The sequence below is a fragment of the Aplidium turbinatum genome, chromosome 11 (assembly GCF_918807975.1).
Source record: "Aplidium turbinatum chromosome 11, kaAplTurb1.1, whole genome shotgun sequence".
Lineage (NCBI taxonomy): Eukaryota > Metazoa > Chordata > Ascidiacea > Aplousobranchia > Polyclinidae > Aplidium > Aplidium turbinatum.
The window spans coordinates 7240124-7268123 of NC_137482.1; the positions used below are offsets into that span (position 1 = coordinate 7240124).

At 38.1% G+C, this 28000-nt stretch overlaps 2 protein-coding genes across 2 annotated transcripts in view; both read right to left on the minus strand.

Annotated features, from left to right (window-relative positions):
• Positions 1 to 12264, minus strand: part of LOC145779333 (bridge-like lipid transfer protein family member 1) — a 37055-nt gene extending 24791 nt beyond the window's left edge. Inside the window, exons 1-19 of the mRNA XM_082590895.1 lie at positions 11556 to 12264; positions 10987 to 11164; positions 10577 to 10754; positions 9199 to 9325; positions 8864 to 9059; positions 7893 to 7988; positions 7053 to 7395; positions 6215 to 6475; positions 5664 to 5864; positions 5116 to 5163; positions 4825 to 4894; positions 4382 to 4503; positions 3800 to 3910; positions 3594 to 3680; positions 3430 to 3507; positions 3151 to 3283; positions 2469 to 2584; positions 854 to 989; positions 394 to 445 (exon numbers count right to left, since the gene is read on the minus strand). Of these exons, the coding sequence (XP_082447021.1) occupies positions 394 to 445; positions 854 to 989; positions 2469 to 2584; positions 3151 to 3283; positions 3430 to 3507; positions 3594 to 3680; positions 3800 to 3910; positions 4382 to 4503; positions 4825 to 4894; positions 5116 to 5163; positions 5664 to 5864; positions 6215 to 6475; positions 7053 to 7395; positions 7893 to 7988; positions 8864 to 9059; positions 9199 to 9325; positions 10577 to 10754; positions 10987 to 11164; positions 11556 to 12224 (3202 nt within the window). The 5' untranslated portion in view covers positions 12225 to 12264. The remainder of the gene's footprint in view (positions 1 to 393; positions 446 to 853; positions 990 to 2468; positions 2585 to 3150; positions 3284 to 3429; positions 3508 to 3593; positions 3681 to 3799; positions 3911 to 4381; positions 4504 to 4824; positions 4895 to 5115; positions 5164 to 5663; positions 5865 to 6214; positions 6476 to 7052; positions 7396 to 7892; positions 7989 to 8863; positions 9060 to 9198; positions 9326 to 10576; positions 10755 to 10986; positions 11165 to 11555) is intronic.
• Positions 12224 to 28000, minus strand: LOC145779784 (bridge-like lipid transfer protein family member 1). The gene is made up of 22 exons (XM_082591425.1): positions 27754 to 28000; positions 27326 to 27493; positions 26331 to 26462; positions 26046 to 26051; positions 25551 to 25721; positions 24814 to 25077; positions 23576 to 23753; positions 22800 to 22995; positions 22520 to 22586; positions 21536 to 21681; positions 20529 to 20736; positions 20025 to 20225; positions 17197 to 17398; positions 16324 to 16507; positions 15938 to 16053; positions 15705 to 15855; positions 15078 to 15296; positions 14864 to 14989; positions 13986 to 14208; positions 13088 to 13236; positions 12306 to 12611; positions 12224 to 12253 (listed from the first exon to the last, which is right to left on the minus strand). Exons 1-22 carry the CDS (start codon positions 27998 to 28000, stop codon positions 12224 to 12226), a joined length of 3690 nt encoding a protein of 1229 aa, XP_082447551.1.

The following is a 28000-nucleotide window of genomic DNA, read 5'->3' on the forward strand; positions in this document are numbered from 1 at the left end:
AACGCATTTCAGGACTGCTCTCCATTCAGAGGCACCAAGTGAATGGAATAATTCCCGGCAACAACACTTCAACAATCGGAAAACTTCACTCTGTCAATCTCGGTAACCGGCACGGCGTCAAGAGCCTCTACATTACAAGCATGCGAAACTACCAGAAATAACCAATCAAGGCTTTGTCAGTCCGAGGATAAAGATTCAAAATCAAACCAATGAAGTGCTTTATACATAAATTTAACGTTTGTAGATGTTACACTAGTTTAAAAAAGAGACTGACTTGCTGCGTACATCACATTCCCAGAAAACAAGTCACTCGTTTTTTTGCATTGATTCAACGTCTGCAGATGCTGAATCAATGTAAAAAACGAGTGACTTGCTTTTTGGATCGTTGGTTACCTTGATAAGACGTAAGAGATTCTGCGCTTTGTTGGTTCAGCTTGTACAATTCCTGAATAAAACCAACGTTAGTTTTATGTTAGTGAATATAAAAGCCAAATGAATACCATTGGAAACAAAGGTATCAGAAAAAAATCAATTTCGTTAAATTGCAACAAATCGATTCCACAAGTTTCAAAAGTTGTTAAATGGGATGTACTTTCCCCGGCTGACAAAATCCGTTCTTCTTGCATTGATACAACGTATGCCGACGTTTGAACGTTCAGAACGAAATTTGAAATTGAAGTGAGCATTCAGAGATATTAATAACTAATTGTGTGACATTGTTTTAACGTAATATAATGGTTTACTTTGTTGCTAAAAAACTTGGTGAAAACTTTCCACAAAGTAGAATAGATTCAACGTCTACAGATGTTGAATCAATGTAAAAATGACGAATTTTGTTGTTTGGGTCGCTCACCCTCCAACACGGAACTGCAGCAAGGCTTTCTTCGGATAACGATGATGCAAGAGAATCGTTGTCCAACACGGGATCACGATGAGTGGTGAAGCGTGACAGGTTCGGCGATGCGACACGTTTTCGAAAAGATGCATATCTGCAAGGTTCGAGATTGGTTGATTGATTAATTATGTGCCTGATCTGATACCGACGTTGGCGATCATGATCTTTCAAACTTCTCTGTCATTTGACATCCGTATAAAATCGTTAGTTTTAATTGTAGTGTTTGTGGCCCATTGGTTCAAGCTGATTAAATAAGTTAATCTTTGTCGACCTCTGCTTCTTTTTCCCTGTATCATGCCCAATAGTGCTAATTTTTCCAAATCTCAATGTCTGTGAATATGACTTACAAATTCCATCAGGCGCCTTCTAACTGTTGTTATTAATCTCTCTTCTGCTTTTGCCAGTTCAAGAACTTTGTCATTACTTTTCTTTTCAGTCCAAGAGATCTTCAACATTCTTCTGAGAAACCACATCTAAGCAGCCTCTAATCTTTTCTTCATTTCATTACTTAACCATTAATCCTATTAACGACGACGACGACGATTACATAGCATTCAGCATTCGCATCCGTAGGTTAAACTTGATTCTACATATGATTTTAAAACTTCAATTTTGGTTTTTATTGTTGTTGCGATTTTTGAAGACTGTGCTCAATTGACTGAAAGTGTCCTTTGCTATAGCGATTCTCTTTTTAATTTCAGTGTCACTTTTGCCATCAGAAGTTATAATGTTCCCAAGATATTTGTCATTAAATTGTCATAAAAAATAAACAGCAGGCGCAACAACTACTGCATTTACGTTTTTTATGAAATGTTTGGCCGTAATGACACAAAATACAGAGTAGCCTACAGCTTTAAAGTCTTGTGGCTTCAGATGTGGTTCTAGCTAGATTAATAAAGTTTATATTAGTGGATAGATTACTTTTAAGATCGTGTTCAGTGATTTTCCAATCATTCAAATTCGTGCTCAGCAAAATGGAAATCAGAAAATATTTATAAAAACAAAGAAAACCTCCTCAGAATTCAATTTTCGGCTACTTCTCACATATAATAAACTTGAATATGTTAAACTTGATAACGTTGCTCGGCTTCGTATGCCTATGGTTCAACAAGTCAACCAAAAAGCAGGAAGAATTCCAAAACCCATCTTGAATCACCATGACAAGACTTTAAAAATCCGTATAAACCAGCAAATATGGCAAACGTATTCACAACAGTGAGTGGGCTAGTCTATTACCCCTGAAAAGTTCTTACAGTTTTCCATCCTGAACGATTGGTCCAGTAACCATAGACATGCAGTTCGAGGACACTTTCATACAACTTGTAATATTAGTATCCTCGAAGGATAAATCATGGATAAATGCAAACTACAATCTAGCAGGAAAATCAGTCCTGTTTTACATTTTACTTTCGTTACATTACTTTTCAGTCATCTGATAGCCATCATCATCACCAGACAGAAGAACCCGTCACTTTTACATTGATTTACCATCTGTAGACGACGTTGAATCATTGTAAAAATGATGATTTTTCTCTCTGGGATCTGCTTGCTGGAAAAGTGACAAGAAACTCACACTGTCGAGGGGTCGGCATAGAACGAGTTCGCGGTCACCGAAGATATATTTGAGACGGGTCTCTTGTGAGAGGCAGTGCCCTCTGGTGAACTAGCTCCTGCTGTGTATTTGTTCACCTGAAAAAGAATCGAGTTTAAGTTAAAGAGAATCACTAAGATTGTATCAACCGTGAATGATGGAAGTGATGCAGACGTTGAATCAATGTAAAACACGGCTGATTTGCTATCCGGGTATGATCTATAGCCAGCAAATTATGCCAACGTTGAATTAACGTAGAAAAGAACTGATTTTCTGGCTGGAAAGTAAGTACAATTTAGTTGGGGGCAGCAATTTTGAGAAAGGCGGAATATGCCTGTCTAACTGTCTATGCCGGCACCAGTCTGCGGTTAGCATAAGGCACTACGCAAGAGTTCATAAAATACTTGCGAATGTATTATACAAACGAACCAAGGTATGAATGGTATGCAAGATTACTCGTAAAAAGACCATCTCAATTCACTAATTCAAATTTAAATATTTTGACCACAGACGCTTTGATACTCTTTGTACTCTGTAGCGTAACACATACGCGTTTTAATTTAATATCGAAAGCCACAGCAAAATTTGTCATTTTTACATTGATTCAAAGTCTGCATACCGGAGATAGACTTCTAGAAAATATGATGCCAAAACAAAACTTTACCTGCAAATCCGTCATGGCTTGCTGGATAGAATCCGAGCACTGAATAAACTGATGGACCAGCCTGATCAAAGCGATGTCTATCCGTTGCTTGACAACCTCTAGCGAGATGCCAACATCACCATTAAGCTTTGATCTGAATAAGAAATATTTGAAACTGAAACTCGAAGTATACCAGGATGGCGGTAGCCGGCTCAGAGTAGGCAATGGCTGAAGTGGACTTTAATCCAATTTCAAAGGCATCAGTTGCTGCTCCTAAAGCATACAAAACAATCTGCTCACCTTGTTTTGAGAAACTTCTGAATGCTCAACCTCTTTCTGTTGTTGTTCGCGCTCTCATTTTTTGGGTCTTCGTTCGTTCTGTGACGTACATCTTGCGTCAGAAACTGCGTAACAAACGTGAACTACTACATCACGTACACGTACTGATGCTTCGCCTAACTTACCGTTTGCCTTTTTCTTCCTGAACAGGTGTGTCAATAAGAGACACGTCGAATGTCAGATTTTCACACAGAATAATTGGAGATTCAATCCTAAGAAGCGGCAAGAGTTTAGAGTTGATTTTTAGTTTGTTAATTTTAACCAACTTGTCTAAAAACTATCACAAGCCCAAAACAGACTACTTGCATTCGGTACTACTGTAATTCCGTACCTGGAATGTTGTCGATTTGCGTATTTCTGACGACGCAGTGACGCCGCTTCTTTCTTGCGCTTACGTACACTGTCACGTGAGTAAATTCGATCCGATTCTTTCTTGTCCACACTAGTTTTTGAAAGCCGCAAAAAGAAATAACATCGTCTTTAGCAACAGCTAAATTCTCGGCAACATATTATGCAAACAACTGAACAAGCAACGAAGAGTGTTCTTGAAAGCCGGGTAACGGACTCCATTAAGTTTGTTACAACATTATTTCTAAAAGTCACGTCACAAATAGTTATGGAGGGGATTCTTAAATATAGTTCTGGTAATAAGAATAAACTATATTCAACAAAAAAGCTTGTCGTCTAATATAAACATCGATGTATAGAAAAAAAAAGGAGTTTATTTCATAATTGGAGTTTATCTCATGCGTTAGCACAACCTTGGTGCATGTCCACAACTGCTATTAGAAATCCCACACTTTTCCAAACTGAAAATTTCGCTAAAAAATCGAAGAACGTGAAGCGTTTGGTATTGAAGCCGCATTTTCATGATCTAAAATCCTTAGATATGGAGTAGTATTTGAGATCTTACCTGATGCTTCTAAGCGTAGCTTTAACAGAGACGCTTCCTGAGCAATGCGAAAGCAGGAAATTACCTCCAACTTCTGTTGACTGCATAACTTTTGTGTTGTGAAAGAAATTCGAGTAGGTTTTCTATAACGGTGAAAAGCTGTTGATTAACATTTCACTAAATTACAGACCTACATTTACAAAGTTGTCATTGTGTAGCTATCTCATCTCGTTGAGATACGTAACAACGTCCAGGATCAAAGCATCCTCGTCAAATAAATTCGCTACCAACGATTTAATGATCAGACATTATGATGATGATTTCAAAACTTGACTGTCCTTGACCATCGCATTTTCAGACTGAGGAAAAAAAAATGCGATGCGCAGAATGAGAATTAAAATACGTGATCTTAACCTAATCGATAACGTGATCGAACGTAAAATTGAACAAAAAGGTCAGCCAACCTTAGCGTCAAGCATGAGTGAGTTTGATTCATCCTTCTTGGGTAATGTTGAGTCTTCAGCATTTCCTTTGCTGCAAGAACAAAAACAACCTAGAAAACAAAATTAAGAAGAAAAAACACAACTGTGCAAGATTCCATTTTATGTTTTTCCCTTTCGTGGTACCTCGTTGGAATAGGTTTCTCGATCAAGAAAAATACGTCTACAACGATTGTCACTGCATGGAAGCCTTTAAATGAAAACCATTAGTTATATAAATTGCCACAAACAAATATGGTAACTTTAAGATTGTACCTTTCAAGTTGAGCTTCTACGTCATTTTGGGTTTGGTTCTGCATCCAGCTGCAAGATAATGAAAACGTTATCAGATCTTCAGCGTTGCTATAACGTTCAACTGCAGGCTAAAGTACAAGTGAGCAAAATTTTACATTGCCTCAATAATAATAATGCTTGTTTTTATAGCACTGTATCCATCGCAGAATGCGTTGCTCCTCAGCGCTTCACAAAGCAGACAGTGTCAGTGCAGCCGAAAGAGGAGCAACTGAGCACAATGTCTTCAGATATATTTTGCGAACTGGGTTGGGGTTTCGCAACGGACGTTTTGAAATGTATGTTGTGTTCAGCATCGTGTGTTTATCTTTTGCAAGCCAACACAGATAGATAAATCTATCATTTCAATATAAAAAGTACGAATTTTTACAAAACCACAAACTTGATGACAAAATTGTTTGAAATGCAAGTTGGAAGGTTACTCTTTGCGAGGTTGGGAAATCATTTGGTAAAAACACCGTTATTGTCTACATTCACAAACGTTACTTAGGCGTCATCCAGAAGTTACAAACCTGTACATGCTTTGCTGCTGTTCGAAGACTAAATCTTCCGCTCGGCTGTGCGTTGGACGTGACTCGTCGACCAATGAGGTGTGCTCGTCAACAACGTCATACGCACCAGACGTAGACTGACGTCGACGCACGTCCTTGTCACTGTCGGACGTCAGGAAGGTGTTGAGGTCAAGATTCCCGTCGAAAGTGACACCTTTTGTTCTAAAATTCGATGGTAATGCAACGGAATAATAAAGCAACAATAACGCAACGCACAAAGTATGCCTACCCAGACAGCAAATCAGTCGTTTTTTACATTTACACTGATTTGCTGTCTGGGTATTACGTTCGTTGAAATTGTACGTTTAAGTGACGTAATCGTCAACTATATTTTAACACGCTTTGGGATTCAAACGATTATTCTATTTGCAGGCAACACGTTAATCCAAGGTTGAGGTTGAGTCAAGTGAAAAACGGAGTCAGTGGTTTCGATACCTACGCCTGTGTCAGTCAAAGTATCAATAGTTTATTGCGCTGCTAACACCACAAAATGTAAAATTTGCGTAACTTACGGATTTTCCTCAATTGATGACATCCTTTCTATGTGGGACAACATGTTCTTTTTCTCGGCCTTTTCTACTTTCGTTTTCGAACCAGCAGCCATTTGCATCCACCGGCTTACCACGGCTTGTATCCCGCTCTCCAGTGTACCGACAGGGGGAACAAGACGATCCTCGGATACAGCGGTTTCAAGTGAGGCAAGGTGGTCTTCTACCAGCAGGTAGCGTTGCAGAGCGTCACAAAGCGAGCAATTCGCGTCAGATTTGATAGACCTAATGCAGGCAAATATTGTAATATACAGATTAAACGCTTGATTGAAGCAATACTGGTAAAGTAATTAAGGCTTCGATCGAACGAAAATGGAAAACGCCATACCCGAGTTTCACTTTGGTTTGGGAATATCAGTGGTGCACATCCAAGTTGATGATCCGAATAAGAGTGAAACTCCACTATGGCTTCTTCCATTTTCGTTCGATCGGGGCCTTAATTACTTGCACAAGTCTCCACATTTCCATGACAATGTTAAAAGTCTATTTTTGTCATAACCAGATAAAGCAAAAGCTAGGAATTCAATATCTCGTCAGAACGCAATCGAGTGCTCTTGATAAATGTCGAAGCAACGTAGTTGTAATCACTATATGGCACCTCAAGATGACGTAATAAAGAAAAAATAACGTCATTTTTGCATTCAGCGTTGAAAATTCATTCAAAATATGGCACAAGCTTCACAAGAAAAGTCGGCCAAAAATGGGACACCCTATTATAGATGCCTGCAATGATGGGTTACACAAAATCTACAGAACGCAATGAATGGCTAAACGTTGCATTGTAGAGGTTGTTGTTTCTTACTTGGCTAAATCTGTCATGGCATCGTATTTGCTCTGAATAGGTTTGGTCAGCGTCTTTTCATTTTTTTCGGCATGTTTCATGCACATTGTCAATGAAGCAGCCATGCAGACGAAATGCTGTCGGACAACCGCTGCATTTAAGCGATCGATGGCGCCAATTAACCTGTCGCAAGGTGCCAGCCAGGCTGAAGAACTTGGCGCTATTGAAGTAACAAGATTCCAGGAACGAAAATTGCGACTGAATTTTGACATCTGCGACGGTGACTGAGGTGAGACCAGGTTCAGCCATAAGTGTTCTAAGGTTAAATTCCCCTCGCAAGCATGCTTCTTTGAAGGGACAGGACCTATGTTTTAGAAAAAAATGATGGTGACAACCCCAACAGCAAAGCGACCGCTTTTTACATTGATTCAACGTCTACAGACGCTTTGCTGTCTGAGAATATGCACTGAAAAAATAACAATGAAAAACTACTAAAATGTGAACAAAGATTGATACAGTACACGTCAGTGGGTACGAATACCAATGAGGAATTTGAAGCATTAAATTTGTATTTGATTGCTTTAGACTTCACGTTTGAGACGACGACGTTGATTGTAGAAGTATTTCTTGTAAATCGGTTAGTCACTGACACATGTAGAAAATCTGGTACAAAAGTTGGTTTACACAATGAAACACGGTGATCAATAATACCCTCTGCATTAAAGCCCATTAAAAATTACGAGCATCTCTGTGCGATTGAGTAGGCTACGAGCACAATCTGAAAACCATATCGTCTATGCACGTTTTCAACCCCCTTTCAACCTCTATGCTACGTTTTCAACCCGTTTTCAGCTCCCCCACCTTGCAGGTCATACTTGATTAGATCCGCTGAGATCTTTTTGATCCCAGCCTCCGCCATCACCCATCCCCAAGGCTTTGGTGGACGCCTTTGAAAGTCTGAAATAGTCACCGGAAGAAATATTTAACAATACTGCTGAAGAAGAGCTAACTTGTGAAAGTCAAAACGAAACGTTATGAAAAGCAACGTCTATTTCTGAAAAACAAAACAACTTTCACTAAACTAGGCTACTAATGTTTGGATGGAAATTCCGACAAAAATATACTAGAGGTCTTAGAATATTCTGTTGTATCCAAGAATCAGAGGGAAAGTTGAATTTGATAGTTTTTAAATATGCTATCCCGCTACTTTTACGTTGGGTATGCCAGTTCAAAAAGTATCTCTTTTTACATACATATAGGTGTTCCGGCGGGTCAATTGCCCTTTTTGATTATAATTGTAATGAAATTTGTAACTTGGCTGGATGAATTAAGCAACGTTGAATTTGCGTTCTTTCACTGTTCTATGTGACGTGGCCCGCCTGATGGTCAAGACATTTAATCTCTGATTGTCGCCTTTGCCGCGTGCCGGGAGCGTGGTTTCTGGAGACTTTTGCCATTGTGTTGGTTTTCATTTCATTATCGAAATAGCAAGCTAGAGGAATGCCAATGTGTACCACGGATTTAAGTTATCGTTGTTAAAGCCATTATAAGTTTATACAAAATCAGGTTTTTATCCCAACTCACTAACTCAATAAATAAATCAAGAAACAATTGCAATTATGATTGAGGCAGACCGAGGAGGGATTGTAGGTAGGCAGTGAGCACCTACTCTTGTAACCAATAGTATAACCCAGACATTTCTCTGATAAAACATAAATCGATATGAGACAATTTAAAACCAATTATTCAAACTTTAAGCTTTGAATTTCGGTTACAGCATCGTGATGTCACATGTATCAAAGTCAATGAATCTAAGAAATCATATCCCTTGCCTATGTGATTATCTATGGATGTCTTTACTGCTGTGAGTAAAACTTGGTTGTTGAACTTGAAGGGAGCACGACACGCATCATCAGCTAAGGCAGTGACGTTTGATCGCTCTGGAGCACATCCGTCATGGCTGAGCACTCTCAGCTGACATGCGAGTGAATCCACTGAAGCATTACAAAAGAAAAGAACAAAAGAGGGCTCCAACATTTCGGTACTCTGACGAAACAAGATAATATCTTTTAAATTTTGTTTTAAATGAGGTGTAGAGATTGAAAAGATTTGTGCAATTGAAACGTGACAAAAATATTTAAAAAAACACACAGTCAGCGCAGTTTACCATCAAATTAGGTGATTCTTCGCCATCTTCCGTCGAGTTGGTGAAAGACTTGTTTTTCAAGCGAGCTTTCTTCAACAATTTATCGCGCTTGCTGTTCAGTTGAGACTTCAAATCCAACTTGTCCAACCTATAGAACCAAGTATATGAATAATTGAATATTCATCTGCTGAAATGCAGTTAATATTAAGAAAAACAGTCTGCGTGGAAATTTTTTTACTGCATCTTAACTTTGATCGCTTTATGCTGCCAATTACGCTAAAACTGTGCGTGTTTTGAAGCAGTTTTAAGGAGAAAAAATGATATGGGCAAGCAGAAAATATAGAATCTAAAATGTAGACACTAAAACAGCTCATCTAACACTGTGCAACATAAAAAGAAGTTCAAAGAAGCAAAAAGTTGTTTTTGCATATTTCCAAAGCGCTGAGTAGTGAGCACGAATATGAACTCCGTTTTTCTCCATCACTCTCCATATTTATATACTTTTTATTTCATTTTTTTGCAAAATGTGTGTATTTGCCTTATTGCAGGCACTATCATGTAGCACTTGAAGTGCATACCAGAAAGTTTTGTCAATCATGCTTGGCTGTAGTAGTAGTGGTACGTTATAATCTATATTCTCTTCATTTTTGCTTTGTAAATTTGCAACCCGTACCACTGCAGTAGTGGATCTACAAACGACATTAGGGGGCATCAAATTTTCAATAACGTAAAAATTTTTAAGCGAATTGCACAATGCAAATGTTGTGATTAAGAAATAACGAAAAGACTGACAGGGATCTGGTGGAGAGACCCTAGAAAAAATTGGCACTTTTTATCTTGTTTTGGTCTGCTTTTGCGTGTGTTGCGCTCCAACATTAATTTTTTCCGTTTAAAAGTCACACTTTGTAGCCCATTTGATTAAATCCATCCAACTAAAACGCAAATTTCTGTAGAAGTTAAGAGTACAAGATTTGATTTAAAATTGAAGTTAGGTAACCAATACCAATGCCTTTTTTATGGCTACAGAAGAATTTCAATAACTTAAATTTTTTTAAAGTTTTGCCTTGCCTTGTAGGCTATAGTGGGTATCGCATAGTATTTCAGAGAAAGTTCGAATATCCGTCCGCGGTTGCCCCACCTTACCACATTGTAGATACACGCGACACATTTCACCTCATATTTCTATTAACACTGGAATAGATTAATTTATCTGTTGACTAGTTGAGTGAGCAATGTGTTAGAGTACTGCATTTTTTTCTCAGTTTTTGAGGCAGGGGCGGATCCAGCAAGTGATCTCACAGGTGGTCTTAATTAATCCACCTAAACAGCAAAATCAGGCGTTTTTACATTGATTCAACGACTGCAGACAACGTAAAACTTTTGTAGTCTAGGAACCGACCTTATTGTTGCCACGGTTATGCATGGGGTTGGCGGCATCTTGTTAAGATTTAGATTGAAGACGGCGTCATCACCGACTGTCGCTTGCACCAAATTGACACGGCAAGAATCGATGAATACTTCCACTCTGGTTCCCGGCTTGTCGTTGTTATTGTCCGGTTGGGATGAGTCTTCTGAAACTGTGGCAAAACAGTTTGCAAGCGTTGCGCTACAAAAATGGAGTCTTTTATTTTTACACTTAGGAAAAATAGATTTTGTCTCAAAGAAAATTAAAAATCGTGTTTTATGGAAGTAAAGTATGTAAAATAAAAAAAATGTTCAGCAGCCATAAACCATGAATTAATGACAAAAATTGCAAAGCTGCAATTGAAATGCATTAATCGCAGAGTAGGTGCACATCCATACAAGCACCTTCTTTGCGTTGCAACTTGCTCAAGTGGTAGTCAGTGATTGCATCACTTGTGCATCTCATTTGGACGCAGTTGACAACACCGAGAGGATGCTGCTTCGTCACCTTCATCACCAACGCATCGATCATTTGTTGAACGGAGTCAAGCAGATATGGTGTCAACTGAATATCGATGCCGCCCTGGAATTGGGTGAACACAATTTGATGGTGCAGCTTTAGCAGGGTACCTTTCGGTGTTTCACAAACATAAAAACTCATCATTCAAACGTTAGATTAATGTATAAAACACACACATTCCTATTCTACTTAAATATCATAGCTCAATTCGTTCGTTCCGTTGCTTTACTGTTCGCAGGGTATTTGAAAAAATATTAATACCGTACTGAAAAAAAAAAAACGCGGACGCTTAACAAATCAAGCAATTGGTCGCATGCCTTGTTCAATTTTGACTAGTTTGCATGCGCAAAGTCACTTAACTAACAAAACTCCTTTGTATAAACAAAACACCCTTAAAAAAGCAATCAGTAAAATTAAATAGTTTTCAACGCAAACAGTCATGGTTAGACTTTACCTTGATATGCAAGATTATTCTAGAACAATTTTCCGAACGGGACTCATTAAGAATGTCCATTGATGGACGCTTTTGGAGTTTTTGGAGGCTTTCTTCATTATCAATTATAACTGAAGGATGAATTCCTTCTTGGACTTGGTCGAAGTCCGACATCCAATCAGAATCATGGAGTTTTGATGATGACAAAACATAACTGTAGCATGCGACTAGCTCGTTTTCTTTGACCGCAGTATATTTAGTGGTGATAACAGAAGGTGGGAAATCTATTTGACTCGAAAGATTCAACTCCATATCTTCTCCGTCATTTAACTCAAGTCTTCGTACCACGTTTTCTTTTTGCTCAATCTCAAGGCTTTCGGGTCTGCTTAAGGGATGAGGATCGGATAATATAGATGGAGAAGCAATTATGTCTAAGGTTTGGTCACTTACAGCAGGATGGGCCTTAGAAATGGCTCTTTCAACGTCAGACTCAGCAGAGTAATAATCATCGGTGCTAATCGAGGAAGTACTTTGGAATGCCGACTCAGCCGATCGGAATAATTGAGAGTCAGTAGACTTCCGTCTCGAATTCCTTCGAGGTATATCTTCAAATGAAGATGACTTCTCGTTCATCGGTTTAAAAGGAGAATGCGAACCTTGAGGAGATGGAGATTTGATCTCTGTTGTCATCAATATCTGACCAGCCGAAAGAGTTTTCTCTGAAAGCGGTTCTTCTTTTATTACCTTTTTCTCAGGTGATTCTGGTTTAACGAGTAAGCTTTTTCCATCAACAAGCAGACTCATTCCGTAATCCCGTCTCGTATCAAAGACTTCTTCACTGCCGTCAGGCGTGCAATCATTTCCGTCTATAAAATCGCGTTCAATCTGTTGGCAGCTTGCTGGCGGACTTGTTAAGCGTCTCTTTCGATCAGAACTTTCGTGTTCATAATAAAATGTCGAATGCTGCCTCGAAGAAGAAGCAAAAAACGAGCAACCCCATGACTTCATTGATCTCACGCTATCAAGGATAGATGCCACACCACTGCTGCCTTTTCTGTGACCGTCGACAAAATCTCGCTGCAACAAAATTGCAGGCATCAGTAACCGTCACGTTGGCACAAAATGCTGACAATGAAAAAATATTCTAATTGCAAGTTAACAACCAAAAAAATTATGACATTAAGACTTTAATTCGCAGCATTTAAATAAGTTTGAATGCACAAACGAGCAGCATATTTTTGGTGGAAAAAAATTAAAAAAAATTAACACTTTTCTAGTGTTTTTCTTCATTTTAGCACTAATAATGTCTGAACATAGAACGGCCAATTTCTATTCATTACATCAGTTCTAAATGTTGATATTTTGACAAGCTGGTCTCTTTGCAATTGATAACTACTATTAGAAAATAATCAAAATAACTGTAGTAATAGCATTTTCAGCTCATTCAAATAGACCTTCGAGCCACATGCGAACAACGCAGACGCCAACGTTGGTGAAAATCACGCGCATCTACAAGAAGCGCGCACTGTTGGCTACAAATTAAAGTCACATACGCCCCAAAGAAAATCAAGTCTTCTTGTTTTGCGATCATGAAAACGTAAAAATTCCTCCTGGAGTTCTCCGACCGATTCCTCTTCCGTTGCTATGGCGACCTGGGTGATGAAGGGACCGAATCGTACCTCGCCAGTTTCTAGCCATTCATCTGTTGAGGTATTCAATGCAATGCCAATTTAGAAGTTATGGAAATGTTTAGACTTCGTTTTACGGTACTCAATATAAAAATTGTCCATCGAAGCAAGTCTCACAAGTAGCAGACAATCTGGCGCTTTATTGGCTCGAACCCACGACGACAAAGGAACTTGATGATGCAATTGATTGAGTTCCGCATTTAATAGCATGATCGTTGCTTACTTTACAGTGTAGATTTTAACGATCTGCTTTAGCCTGATGCTGCGAGTTTGCTGTAGCAATAGCAAGTTGCACTAGCTTTCGAAACACAGTTATGTCATGTGCTATGACGACATAGCACATGTGATATGATCGTCATAGCACATAACTAGGGAATTGTGTTTCGAAAGCTAGCGCAATTCGCTATTGCCACAGCTAACTCGCAGCATCAGGCTAAAACAGATCGTTAAAATCTACACTGTGAAGTAAAGAACTTGATGATGATGGCACTATGAAAAGAATTAATTGGTGGCCACTGAGTAGAAACAATGAAGTTATTATTGAACTATACGTAATATGATAGTCGACCTGATGTCATCCGTCATGGGGAACCACACAAAGAAAAAATCACGCTTATAAAGAATTTGCTTTTTTACTTGATTAGTTACAAATCGAGTGATAGAGGGAGTACACAACTACACACACGACAAGTGTTTCACAAGTCTAAACTGACGCTTTAAAAATTCTTAATTACGTGTTTTTGAATGGTAAGAAAATGCTGACCCGAATTGGATTTGGACATCCGATGTTTCAGATGCACTTGCTCAATGACAACAGATACAGCTTCCAGAACACCACGGTCTTGAACGTTGCCGTTTGAAACAGTAATTGGGGACACAATCAACTCCAACAGAGAATTGCTTCGAGCTATCCTCAAATGTACGGACTCAAGACGAACTTTGACCATCAAGTATTTCACGTCAGTTTCTTCAAAACAGTTCCCATCCTACGTGAATAGATTGGTCATGTTATTTGTGAATAGATTGGATGAGATTTTAAGGAAAAATTCTAGAAGCGTCTGATTCTTCTGCAAAAGGCTGAAGCAAACGGCTTGGGAAACAGACTTTACGTTTAAATTGCAATTAATGTAGTGATGTAATAGAATTAGATTGAGTTTAGCTTTTAGCTACATGATCGTTGTTTACTTTATAAATGTAGATTTTAGCCTGATGCTGCGGCTTCGCAGTGGTAATAGAGGTCTGCACTAGCTTCGGAACACAGTTTCTTAGACATGTGCAATGACGAATGGTGTTGGAGTCAGTGTGTCGTTGTTTTATAAGGATCTTCTTCAGCTTGAGGCTGCTGTATCGATTGCTATCTGTTGCGTTTGTGTGTTGTCATGCCTCGGCCTGCAGCCTCAAGCCGAAGAAAACGACCTTATAAAACAACGACACACTGACTGACTCCAATACCATTCGTCATGTTCCGAAAGCTAGTGCAAACCTCTACTACCACAGCTAACTCGCAGCATCAGGCTAAAACAGATCATTTGTATCTACATTTGTGAAGTAATATAATGATGTTAAAAATAAACACCAAACAAAACTGAGCGGGCGAGTCAAAAATAGAAACCATCTGATTCACAGAAAATACTTAATCACCTTCTTAACTTTGTCCCAAACAATGCCAGTAGGTAATGTTCTATGCGGAAAAGCTTTCTTCAGTTGATTCGGCTCGTTGGACAACAGGAAGACAAACACCTCGGCCCACTCAACCAAAGCTGCAATCTAAAACAACGGTTGTGCAAGTACAGAAATTTATAGGCCAGGTATGTGCGAAACAGCAGCACAGAACAAAATGACGAAATCATCTCACCTGTGTAGCGGTGAATTTTCCTTTTATAGCGCCAATTAAAACTTCTGTCAGCCAGGCATATTCTATCAGTGTGGCTCCCATGGGCAACCCTGCGCCACTAAACATAGCGTGGCCACGGAACTGCAAATCGCTCAGTTGAACGCAACCATTTGAATTGGGATCCACTCCAGGGGAGACCGGTGCATCACTGACCGATATCTCAAGACCCGACAAAAGCAGCTGCAAAAAATTAAGCCCAATAATAAACGGAGCCAGAACGCGATTTTCTATTCAGCAATACTGTCTTGTACTGATAGGATATATAACTTATCAAGGTAAGAGATAAGCCTTTTTTTACTTTCTTCTATCACTATACCGAGGAGTCTCTGCAGGTTTAAGTATCACTATTGTTTAGAATTGCAACAGACTTAATAGAAATGACTATTGTATGTATTTGTTTGAATAGCCATTAGCCATCCCCAATAAAGTCAGTGCAAATTGATTTTATTTCTACACAAACGTACTTCGTTCAACAGGGCGAGGGGAAAGAAGCAATCTGAGTCTTTAGGATTTTAAAAAAGCAACCTTACACCTTTGGTTAGCCACACTGACATGTTATCGTAAGCAACATGTTCTGCACCCACGTACCTGCAAACGAGTTTGGAGAAAGTTTTTATCCATTTCAAAATGCAATTGATCCAACCTCACTCTGGGTTGAGAGACGTAAGTGGAAGTTGGATGAATTGGCAATATCCCGTTAATATCATCAAGATTGATGTTGACTGTGACTTGCAAGGGCCTTAAAATTCAATACTTTGGCTTTAGAACGACATATGAATATAACGGCAACAAATTAAATGCATTGTCGCGGAAAACGCTACCTGAACTCCAGCGAATTTACTTCAAGTGTTTGAGCCACGGCGGCACTGCAATCTTCTTTGCCGTGTGGCTTTGAATTAAAGTCAGTGTACACATCGTCATAACCGAGATAATTGTCCTGAAAAAGCAAAGCGACCTGTATTATTTATCAAACGAACGATGATAAATTTTTATTTGTTAAATGCGCAGTTTTTCGACATCAGCTTCCTTTTATCAATTGAGTATTTTCTTTAATAAATATTGAAAAATTACTTATTCGCAAAAAGCAGTCTACAATATACCACTGTATACAACTACACACGGGCATGAGAACTATAAGACTAGTCTTCTAGTCTTTTGATTAGTCTTCAGAAGGTTTTAGCACACTTTACGATAACCTCATAATGACCTTGAATATTAAAATAAGATCTAACAGTGACCCGTACAGCACCAGTACCGACCCACGAGTCAACTCAAGATCAATTCGTATTTCGTCTGGTTCCAACGACGCGGGGTCAAAAGTCACAGTGGTTCTTGCTCGCGACTTTACAGACTCGTGCTTTTCGCTGCTTGAAGAAGACTGATTGGTACCGCTAGACCGTCCAACAAGAAATTGAACAACATAAATTAAATCTATCAAACACAATTCCTTAAAACTTTCTTACCACTTTCGATATCTCTACCATTGAGTATTCATCAGTACACGTAGTTCAAACGGTGTCCGACGATTTTTCGTACACAATTGTTCGTAAAACAGTTGTTCGTAAAATTAGTTCTTCGTAAAACAATTCTTCCTAAAGCATTTTTTCGTGCATGCAGTTGAAATTTGATGTATACGAAGAAATGATTTACGAAGAATTGTTTTACGAATTTTATTTTACGAACAACAGTTTACGAACAATTGTTTTACGAAAAACTGTTTACGAACAATTTGCCTATAACCGTTCAAACGTAACATTTAGAATTGACAAAAAACTACAAACATTAGTATTATTATTACAAACTTTGTGCGCTTGCATAAAAAAATTTGTTGTATAAAAAAGTGCATCATAAGATGGGATAAAAAAAATGACAGACATAACAATTAACAATAGAGCTAGAGAATTAAAGATCAGGCCCAGACAGCAAAACCCGTCATTTCTACATTGATTTCAAGATCCCACCACAAAAAGTAAGCACGTCAACCATCATCTCAAAAAGGTTCGGTAAAGAAAAAATGTGAAACAAAAGTGCCACCAAGGCATCAGATTATACACCATCTTCATATCACAAGTAGCAGTACCTTTGGTCATCTTTTTTCTTTGAACTGGACAACAGCGTTTTGTTAGTCGGCTTAATAGACACTGTCTCAACAATGGGGTGCCATGTGTAGGTGAGCGTTAGGTCCATGCCGGGAACCTCCCAACAAGGAACCCAGTCCCCTTTGATCAAACCCCATGTTTTCGAAGCAGTTCTGCCCCAATCAATCGATTTGCCAGAATAACCTGAGGGATGGAAAGCAAGATTCGTTAAAAGATAAACTTGAACTGTATTTGTTTCACCTATGAGATGCTCCCAGAAATTTATAAATTCAGAGTTTTAGTACAGCAACTTAAAAAGCGTAGCTTACAAGTGCAGTAATGCAATATATCAGGGGTTCTTAACCTTTTTTGTCTCGTTTACCCCTTGCCCAATGAAAAAAGTAAAATTTACCCCCACCATATTGGTGGCCCCTTGTAATGTCATCGTGTTCAGACAACCATGCGAAGAAATGTAAAACATCCTTTTTGTCTGGATTTACCTTCGCAAATATCAAAAACAAGCTGTTTATTTGCCGAAGACACGACTGTTCTTGACGGGGTCCTGTGAAAAATAATGTCTTGGAACAGTCGTTGAAAGAGCTACTCGCATGTCGTCTTGGGAACTAAGCGAGATCGATGTTTGTTTTAATAGTCAACAATAAAGAGAACCCTGCTTCACCAGTGCCGGATTAACCATTAGGCAAAGTAGGCACGTGCCTACAGGCCAGTCAAAAATCCAGGCCACTTTAAAATCAGTAAAAATTTAGTCGTGTTTTCAAAATAATTATTTTCTAAATCTGAACTAATAAGTATTTATCTTAATAGCTCTGTTTTCCCAGATGAATTAAAGGTTGCGAAAATTGGGTAGCCACTTTAACAAGTCGAAATTCTGCCACTGCGAATGACTACAATGGAACCGCCAACCAATCAGAACATGTTATAAGAGGCTACCGTCCAATTATGACCCTTCTAGCACTCATCCAGAGAGTTAATGCTTGTTTTGAACTTTATTTGGTAATTACAGAAGAAAAAGAGCAATAGCAGTGGTGGGAATCGAACCCGCGTCAATGAAATGACTACTTTCTAGCCCTAACCCCTAAGCCAACCAGCTGACAAAAAATTCATCACTTAATTTGCTTTCTATCATCTTCTTTTCGCCATTTTTTTTACGTCACTTAAACCGTAGCTTATGATTGGTTGGCGGTTTCATTCTAGTCAAGTTTAGTGACAGAATTTCGACTTGTTAAAGTGGCTACCCGAAAATTGTTGAAAAAAGACGAATTGAAACATGTTGCCACTTCCTTTTTGATGTTTTCAAAAATTTGCATTTCCGTTGGGTGACGCAACGAAACAAACGTGGCGTTGTGTTGTGTTAAGAAATTAGAAATAACTTCCCATCAGAATTTCAACAGTTTATCTGCTGGTTTAAAAACTATTAAGAGCAAAGACGCGATGAAACAGCAGCAACAAAAAGTGCCCAGAAGATGTTTAAAATGCTGCACACTACTGGTGTTTATAACGCATTTCCGAACACTGAAGTAGCACTTAGAATGTGCTTGTCTCTAATGGCTACGAATTGCTTGGGAAACACTCGTTTTCACAACTGAAACGAATTAAAGACGTTAAACGATCAACAATGTGTCAACAACGTCTCGGTACACTGGCACTTTTGTGTATTGAAAGCGATCTACTCCGTAAGATTGACCTCCAAAAACTAGTTAACGCGTTTTCAATCGCAAAAACGCGCAAAGGTGTTATTTAGTTAGGCATATATGACCAAGTTTTTGCACGGTACGCTGTGTTATAGTTGCAACAACGATCTTTGTGACCATGATTTGGCAACACTGATAATTTTAATTTTTTAGTTGGCCACCCTGATTTTCGGGCCACTTATAAAATGTGCCTACAGGCCAGCAGACCCTTAATCCGGCACTGTGCTTCACACAGATAAGTAGTTGGAAAAGGTATAACAACTTCAAATGCTCGCTTAGTCAGCGTAGGAAATTCTTCGACTAATCTACACCAAAACTTGGAAAAGTCACCATTACACGATAAGAATTTGGAACAAAGCGTTGTTGAACATTGAAGATCAATCAATTCATCTTTGCAAAGATCATCGTCAGCAATACTTTCTAACTTGGCTTCGAAGGGATAAGTTATCCAAAGAGAGTAAGGCTACTGTTAAAACTTTCACCTTCGAAGTAACCGTCAAAGTTATTTTTTAAGTCCGGCAAGGTGATGACATATTTCGACTTCAAGGTCAGAAATCTCGTTACGACTTCTACTGAATTTCCAATCATCAAAATGTTGGAAAATTTGCGTAAATTCCTTTTTGAACTCTTCTACTCCACAGATCTAACTTTGTCTGAAAGCCTTAATTTAGGATTCAGTAAATTTACCCCCTCGGTAGGTGAAATCTACCCCCAGGGGGTAAATTTACCCCCTGTTAAGAACCCCTGCACTATATTGTTATGACGCTCACCGTGAAAGATGACAAAACGAAATTTGAAAATTGAAGATGGCAACAACAAAAATGGAGGAGTAACTGCAGAGAACTGGTCGATCCTGATATTTCAGGATAAAGACCAAGCTCCTTTGAAGCAAAATGGAGAGAGGAAGAGTTCAAATTGCAGCGCAGTACCTGGCATTTGTAAAAATCAACCTCATCTCACGCGGTGCAGACGTGGAAACGCTGGAAGACGTTTCCAGTAGGCTAACGAGGCTCTGGTGAAGCTAGTAGCAAAAATCACACGCTAGTGGAAAATTACAATTACGAAACTTCAAACCAAACATGTACCACGCCATATTGCACCCAACTGGCGTGAAGTACCTGGCATTTTATCCCATTTCTGTTGTTGACGAGCCAAATTAAGCAAAGTGCTTCTTAACGTGCTTGACTCCGGCAGAAATATGCAAAGCTGGCCTTGATCGAGTAGGAACTTGAAAGGTATAGAGTAAATTGAGGGTAAAAAATCTTCAAACGGAGTCGAAAATTGAACAGAGAGTTTTTCGCCATGCACCCCAAGATAAGCTGAAATGAATAGTTTTAATTGGAATGAGGAAAACCATTTTAAAATAAAATAATCTGCTATTAGAAACAGTTGTAATCTTATCTGGATAATCAAGTTGATTTGTAGTAGCTGTCCAAGGAATACCAATGTCAAACAAAAATAAATTTATCTTCAAATTTTCAGAAGTCAGTGCCCATTTAATAAGTATCATATTGCTACTAGTTAACAAAATTATTTATAACGTAATGCCATAAGTATCAATACAAATAGTATCAATGAAATACACTATCAATACAAATACTAAAATCAATACAAAATGTTACCATTATCTTCGTTATCCTTAAGCTCTGATCTACAATCAATCCAATTGTGCTGATTCATTGGCAAAAACAATTCTATTCCATCCAAGTTTATATCGAATTTAAAAGTATACGGCACAAAAAACATCAGATCTGGAGCCGACTTTGTCGACCAATCAGCTACAAGATCAGAGAGGAAATCCATGTGAGCGAATAACATAGATGCAGAAGCCTGTAGAAATAAAAGATGGGGTTAAAATTAAGAATATATATAAATCAAGCATAAAATTGAGACTTTTTTTCAAGATATCGGAACAAAGTTACAAATGACACGAAAAAGCCACAACCGTTTGTCCACTGTTTAAATGACTTAGTTGCCTAACTTTAAGCTTTTGAAGACCTGACTTAATACGGAATTTTAACGCGTAAGACATTTTGGCGGCCGACTTGTCGCAAACACATCTCACCACGAGACTATATGGCGCAATTCTATTTTATCCATTAAGCGTATCTTACCTCATGCAGAGATTTGTTTATTATTGTTGAATTGCCATCACAGTTTTTTAGACTAGACTCTTGTTGTGATGCAAAAGTTATCCGAGATATGCTGTTACAACACAATTCTAATGCATTGTTAAACAAAATACTGGTGCATTGGTTCTGACAGGGGTTGGCAACATTTTTCTAACCGTGGGCCAAAACCAAAGTTTACAAGGCCTTGGCGGGCCTTAGCCTACTAATTACCCACTTACAATTTCGTTTTCTTCACTGTTTATAATGTTGCTAAAACTTTCGAATTTGCGAAATTTAGATGAAGTCTTGATTTTGTTTACATTGTCACGATATCTGTATCTGAAAATGTCTTCAAAGATACTTTTTCTGGTGTAGATATCTTGTCTGTATATTCAAGGTTCGTTGAACAGTTGTTTAAAGTGCTTTGAATTAGTTTTATTCAAAAGTGACTAGAATAATTTTCGTAATTAGTTCTTCAATTACATTTTCTGAAGACCTATGCTACAACTAAAGACAACCTTGGAAGCAGTGATGCCACAATGCCAAGTTTGTGATCCGTTCCATTGAGTAGGAAAATGAGACTTGACATCGAAGCCAAACATTTCCGCTTTGAGCAGGCTTTGGTATTGCATGCTGGTCGAAACTTCGATGTGCAACAATTGACCTAGACATACGAAAAAACTCCAGCTTAATCGAAAGCATATCAAAAAGTACCAAAGTACTTAAAACCTTTGGTATTTGTTGACCTGATAGGGGTCGCAATTATCCTTAACTGCCATGATTTTCATTGTGAATATTCGTGGTGGTGCAAAGACAAAAGTGAAAGCCAAATTTGACAATCTCCTTTCAAAACACGAGACAAGTTTATCTAACCATCGCCGCACTGGCCTAGAGGATTTAGCGGGCTCTCCGGCGATGAGTCGTCAATGAACAATGAACATCGGTTCGATACCTTATCGAATCATACTAAAAGTTTTATAAAAATGGAGCTAAATTCGTTTGCTGCTGAAACTGTGTCTCTTTGTGGTGAAAACGTTACCTTTATAGTAACATGAGAGCAAAAACAGAAAACCTTTGTCAAAAAATTCATTAATCGTATTAATGATATCCCAATCCTCTTGTACACAGAAAGGGTAGATTCGAATAACTTTGGGTTCGTCTATTTGACTTGATTAAACAGCACAAGACAAACAACTCATTCTTAAGGTTTACGCCTACTCTGTGAGACATTGAAGTGTAACACATAACGCTAATTCAGAGGAAAGAAAAAATTGGCACCATTCTGCTAACGACCAAATTAATAGTTATCTGTTTAACTAATTATATTTTACCAAGAAACTTCTGAAGACCCTAATGAGGATGAACAGGCTGTTAAGGTTATAAACATATCAGCAACGTATTTGCTATAATTCATCTTGTTTGGCTTTTTTGTTTGAATCGAGCACTTTTAGCAGTGTTGATAGTATTTAACTAATGATGTCTATAGTTGATGCTTCATATACCTGATACATGGGACGTGTATCCATCTTCACCAACCGTCATAGGTACATCAACTTCCACGCAGGAACCCTGAACAAGACTACGCGTTACTCAATTGCACGAAGCAGGTGCTGGCTTTACGTGAAACAGCCAACAACAAAGGTCGGCCATAGCTTACATCTTCTCAACGTAGATAAGGGTATGAATGATGTTCATGAAACACAATAGGAAGTTGCGAACATCCCATACAGCAAAATCCGTCATTTTTACATTAATTTAATGTCTGCAGACGGGGATATTTACCTCTGCTGTATTAATTTGAATCGCATGGATTGCTTCTTTGTTTGAAAACAAAATATCGATGTCTGCCCTATCCATGATTATTGCAGAGAATTTGAAAGTTTTGGCTTCTCTTCGCTCTCCAATTTCAGGAGCCTTTGTCACTTTCAAATGCTGGTAATCAGGAGGATAAAAGAACTTCCACAGTAATTCACGCTGTCTGAAAGAAAGGGGCAAGGTAAAATCTGTCGTAGTCGTCTTCGCATCTACTATATATAAAAGGTATTACTATGAAGTTATAAACACCTACAAACATGCACTATCAGTAATTTTCGCAGCAGTATTCAAACTTTCTCGTTTTATTGAACCTGCGGACACGCTTTTCCCATGAAAGTGACTGCGTATTTGCAGATGTTCACCAAACAAGATATTTCAATTCTCAACAAATTACTATTTTGACTACAGTTAGACAGAAGTGCGGTGTTTTCATATCTATTTTATAAAGAATCGCAATTCCTAATTGAATTGAACTCCATATAATTAACATTTTTCTGGCGTAAAAACTTTGACCCGACGCTCTATACCAGATTGCACTTGCATCAAACGCAACATTGGCAACGTTGCGTTAACGCACACCCGTCATTGCACGTGCGTCACACGCAACATTGCGTTAACGCACACCGGTCACATTGCATGTGCGTCAGACGTAACATTGGCAACGTTGCGTTAACGCACACCCGTCACATTGCGTCAATTTGAACCACTCAAATTGTAGAGATTCTAAAGAATTCGGAACATACCTGTCGGCCCACGGGCTAAAGTTTAAGTTGGTGTGTTTGCCAAAGCGAATAACCATTTCCCATATCGCGCCTTCGTCTGTCGGGGGGATCCAATTCGAGAATTGACTTTCAATGAACGAGGATTCAGCGTCGTTTGCGCCGCTCGGAGTTTCAGCTAAATTATCGGCTTTCACTAGGCCTGTTTTTGAATGTAGAAAAAAAAAATTGAAGAAACGTTGATACAGCGTGGTATTTCTTTTAAAATTATTTAGTATTTCTTTTAAAGTATTTTTTTTAAATTTTAATATTTCTTTTAAAATGTTTTTCTTGTAGGTTTGAAAAGAGCTGTATGACAAGCCGAAAACGTTCCTTTAGTGCTTTTGTTTTTACAGTAGAATTCGCCTATAGTGACACCTGAAAGGACCGCGGAAATAGTGTCACTATAAGCGAAGTGTCACTATAGACGAATGATGACGCCGTTGATAACTTCACTTGTGCAGTATCTGCGCATGCGCATCCCATGTTGGTTTAATTCAAGCCCAGTCAGCAAATCAATCCTTTATGGTTCAACCTCTGCATACGTTAAATCAATGTAAAAAGATGGATTTGCTGGCTGGGAACTGGCGAATGCTGATAAGGACAAAATATGATTCCAACTTAAACTGGAAATACACCGTAAAGTGTCCTTATACGGAAATTTTTGAGCCCAAGGGACAGAAATGTGGTGTCACTGTAAGCAAAGTGTTCTTATACACGAAGTCGCTATAGGCGAAGTCATTTCTATGCAAAACATATGGTTTGTAAACGGGACTTTGTAACAGGTGTCACTATAGGCGAAGTGTCACTATAGCCAAAGGTACTATAGGCGAATTCTACTGTATATATAATGTGAAATGTAGTGTTGTTACTGAGTTATGTCTGTTTACTGTATGTAGAATTTTGTAACACCAGTTTACAACTTTTGTAAATACCTCGATCCGGCAAGAATAATGAAGTTCCAGACTACCAACTTTACAACATTAGTAAAGCATATTAAAAATAATCTATTGTAGGTAAGGCTCGAATACGTACAAGAGACGGTACCAACGCCAGCAGTGCAGTAAGCCACTAAAGATAAGACATTAATTTATTTCGTCAAATCACAAATAAACTTTTGAAGCATCTATGAATGCATGCCATAAAATGAAACATGTAAAGAACCACAACAAACTTCTGTGCGTGTAATGGAGTTAAAGCGAACCAGGCTAAGCTAACCATACCTGGTTCATCCCAGCAGTAAGTAATTTCGACCTTGTTGGAATTAAGGACAGCATATCCTTCACCCATTTTGCGTGGAGGGGGTTCATTGTGCACGTCGAGAATACCCAACATTGCCGGGGTCACAGAAGGGTCGTATCGCAAGTTTGGCATCAATACGATTCGTACAAAGCCAAGAGTGCCATCAAGAACATGAAGAAAGAGATCGCTTGAGGTTGTTGGTTCAGTGGTCATATATTGGAACTCTCCGTCAGTAAACGAAACAACTGAAAGACAAAAAAAGTTTCGTGTTTTTCTTGCGATTTAATGTTCGGTTAGTAAAAAAGCTAAACGTATCTTTAGACAAATGTTGAAGAAAAGACTCGACTGCATGTCTTCAGTCAATGCAGTCATATTGAACTACAGCAGATGTGACTATTGACTAAGTTCAGTCAAATAGAATTAAGAACTTACTGCACTTTGCAGCAAATAAAAACCACTGCCGGGTGTGGTTTATCGTTTGTAACGTAAGTGATTATTTCATGTTCGTTTATTCAGTACCCTTTAGTCACTTTAAAAATGGTGGAATGAATCCCGAATAGTAAAACACAAGCACGAAAGTCTATAGAGATTTGTTAAATGATCTTGTTTGAATGGTATTGTTGCATGTCAACAGTACTCAACATATTAGCATTACTACCGACGGAACGATCAAACCAAATCAATTGCAAGAAAAAACTTTGGCATCGTGCAATATTACCTAAGCTATTAGGAAGCAACTTGTTGCCGTAAACCAATTTTCCGTAAGGAATAGAAACCTTTATTACAGGAAACAAACTCCGCCACCAGGCGATGTCATCATTGGTGACGTCACTTGGCTTCTTCTCGACTGGTGCTGAAACAAAAACATAGGTAATGTTTGGCTGATCAGCTGGAGCCTGGAAGATTCTATGCCAACTATAGAAATTAGTCGCAAATTACCTGGACTGCAACAACATGTTGTTCTTAGTACTTGTACTAAGTACTAACAAAATGCATAAAGCGTGTGTTTGGAAAAGCAAACAGACCATCAGTTTTAAAATAACTGTAAGTGAAGGTGTTAAAAATATATTCTGTGTTTCTTAAAATATATTCCGCCTTTGCTGCCACGCAGTACAATATTTACTACAATAACAATGAAATACAAATTTAAAATCTTTCTTCAAGTGGTCTCTGAACTAAGATATCCCAAAATAAAAAAATAAATTCATGAAACAGCTTTCTCTGAGATTTACATTTTCTTTGATACAATTGCTGACAGCAGGTAATAACCAACGCCATCCAATGTCACATTGACACAAGTCAATCAATGCCCCCAGTAGGTCACTACAATTTGACAAATTGCTCTAACCTTAAACTGTCTTTTGTTGATTGCATGCAAAATCAGCGCTAAGTAGAAAAGCTATAGTTCAAAACACAATCACACAAAGTAGTTTGTCTCTAAACAAGAAAAATATTTCTTAGTCGAAAAACGGTTAAATTTAAGACATAAACTGTAAACCTTTCTTATCTTCTGATGATGAATTCTGCTGAAATAATGTTTGTATTCGATCATATTCAAAAGTTCTGTTGTATTGGTGATATTCGAATCCAGACATCACAACACTTAATCGAGTATGGCCATGATTTAAATCTGCAACACATAATTCTTAGGGTTAAGATACCATACAATGATTGTATTTTTGGCCTCTTTTATTTTCTGTAGATTCACGTTACATTGTTATCACAAGGATACCACTCACAAGCCAGCAAAGTATAGATTGTTTTCGAAAGTCAATTCATGACTTATCAGCAAATCAGAGTTTCATGCAAATCACCATTTTACATTGACTCAACATTTTCAGATGAGTGAAGACATCGTTCGTCAGGAAAAATTGTAGGTACCGGTATGTGATTTTAACGTTTTATTATCATTCATTGCAGATATCTCAATGCATGAACATATCATGCACAAAGTTCTTTAACAGTTATGTATTTAACTGAAGTCTTATTTAGCATAGTTGTTCCGTTCTACAATGATCTAATAGCCCAGCTTGCAATTTGATAACTGATTGCCAGCTACGTTTCAAGCTGCAAGATGGAAGAGTTCCGACATACAAATCAACGACTACTCGGAAACACCGATTCACAGAGATAAACTTCAAAACGGTGTCTCTTAGTTTGTTGCACACAGTCAGGCCATTTCACACATGTTCAAATATGATATGCCACAGTTGCCACAAGTACTTCAAAACAGTTTGAATTTTTATAAATATCTTCATAAGTTTTCACAAGTTTGAAAATTTCACACAAGAAACAAATATAACTGAGATAAGAGTTGAAAATAGATGATACGCCTTGCAAAAACAAGAAATTGAGCAATTTTGTTTATTTTCAAGTTCACTTAAATACCTTTTAATTTAAGTCTCTAAAGATGAGGGTTGATTGAACCATACCAAGCTGTTAATGTTCCGTTATTTATCAAATCAGAACAAAGTTAACAAGTAAATTTGTGACCTGTTTTTTTTTTCCAGTGGCTGAATTTGTACGGTCTCCACCACCGAAATATGCAGTATCCATCACAAATACGAATGGAAAAATCTTTTGTTACGTAACTGACATTTCGAAACATGCACTTTCCAGACAGTGGAGAAATAGAAATTGATCCAAAATGAATATAAGCATCTAAAAAATTTTAAGAAACTTGTAATTTATTTATGCTGCACAATGCACATTATCTAAAACAAGTTTTTATATATAAACGTACTAAAAATATTTGGAGTGCTATCACATCCAGTTGATATTGAGCTGCGATTCAAAATCTGATAGCTACAAATCAACAGAACCTTAAGAATAGTTGAGTTCAGTTCACAATGCAACAACAAAAGTACTCTTGCAATTTCCACAAAATACGGCAATGACTGCAAAACATCCACACAACTTACCATTAGAAAACTGATTCAAAATCTTGCTGAGGACAAGACCAAGAAAACGAGAGTTGAAGTATATTAAGTACACCAACCATACCCCAGATAAGGCAGTAACGAACAAAAGCTGAACCAATGATGATTTGCCTTGTAACGAATCATCGATGCATTGCAGATTAAGCCTATCATCGGTGCTATTGCAAACGTTTAAGGTTGCTGCTGCTGCGCTCACCAGTGAAACCACTGTTGTATTGGTGAAATTCAT

What these genes read in the sequence shown, in the direction of transcription:
- LOC145779784 (XM_082591425.1), bottom strand. Translation starts at nt 28,000, where the DNA reads ATGAATTTCACCAATACAACAGTGGTTTCACTGGTGAGCGCAGCAGCA. An exon ending in GATGTCCAAATCCAATTCGG is followed by an intron (nt 13,237 to 13,985) that starts GTCAGCATTTTC and finishes ATACCTCAACAG; the next exon opens with ATGAATGGCTAGAAACTGGC. An exon ending in GACTTGATTTTCTTTGGGGC is followed by an intron (nt 12,612 to 13,087) that starts GTATGTGACTTT and finishes ATTTTGTTGCAG; the next exon opens with CGAGATTTTGTCGACGGTCA.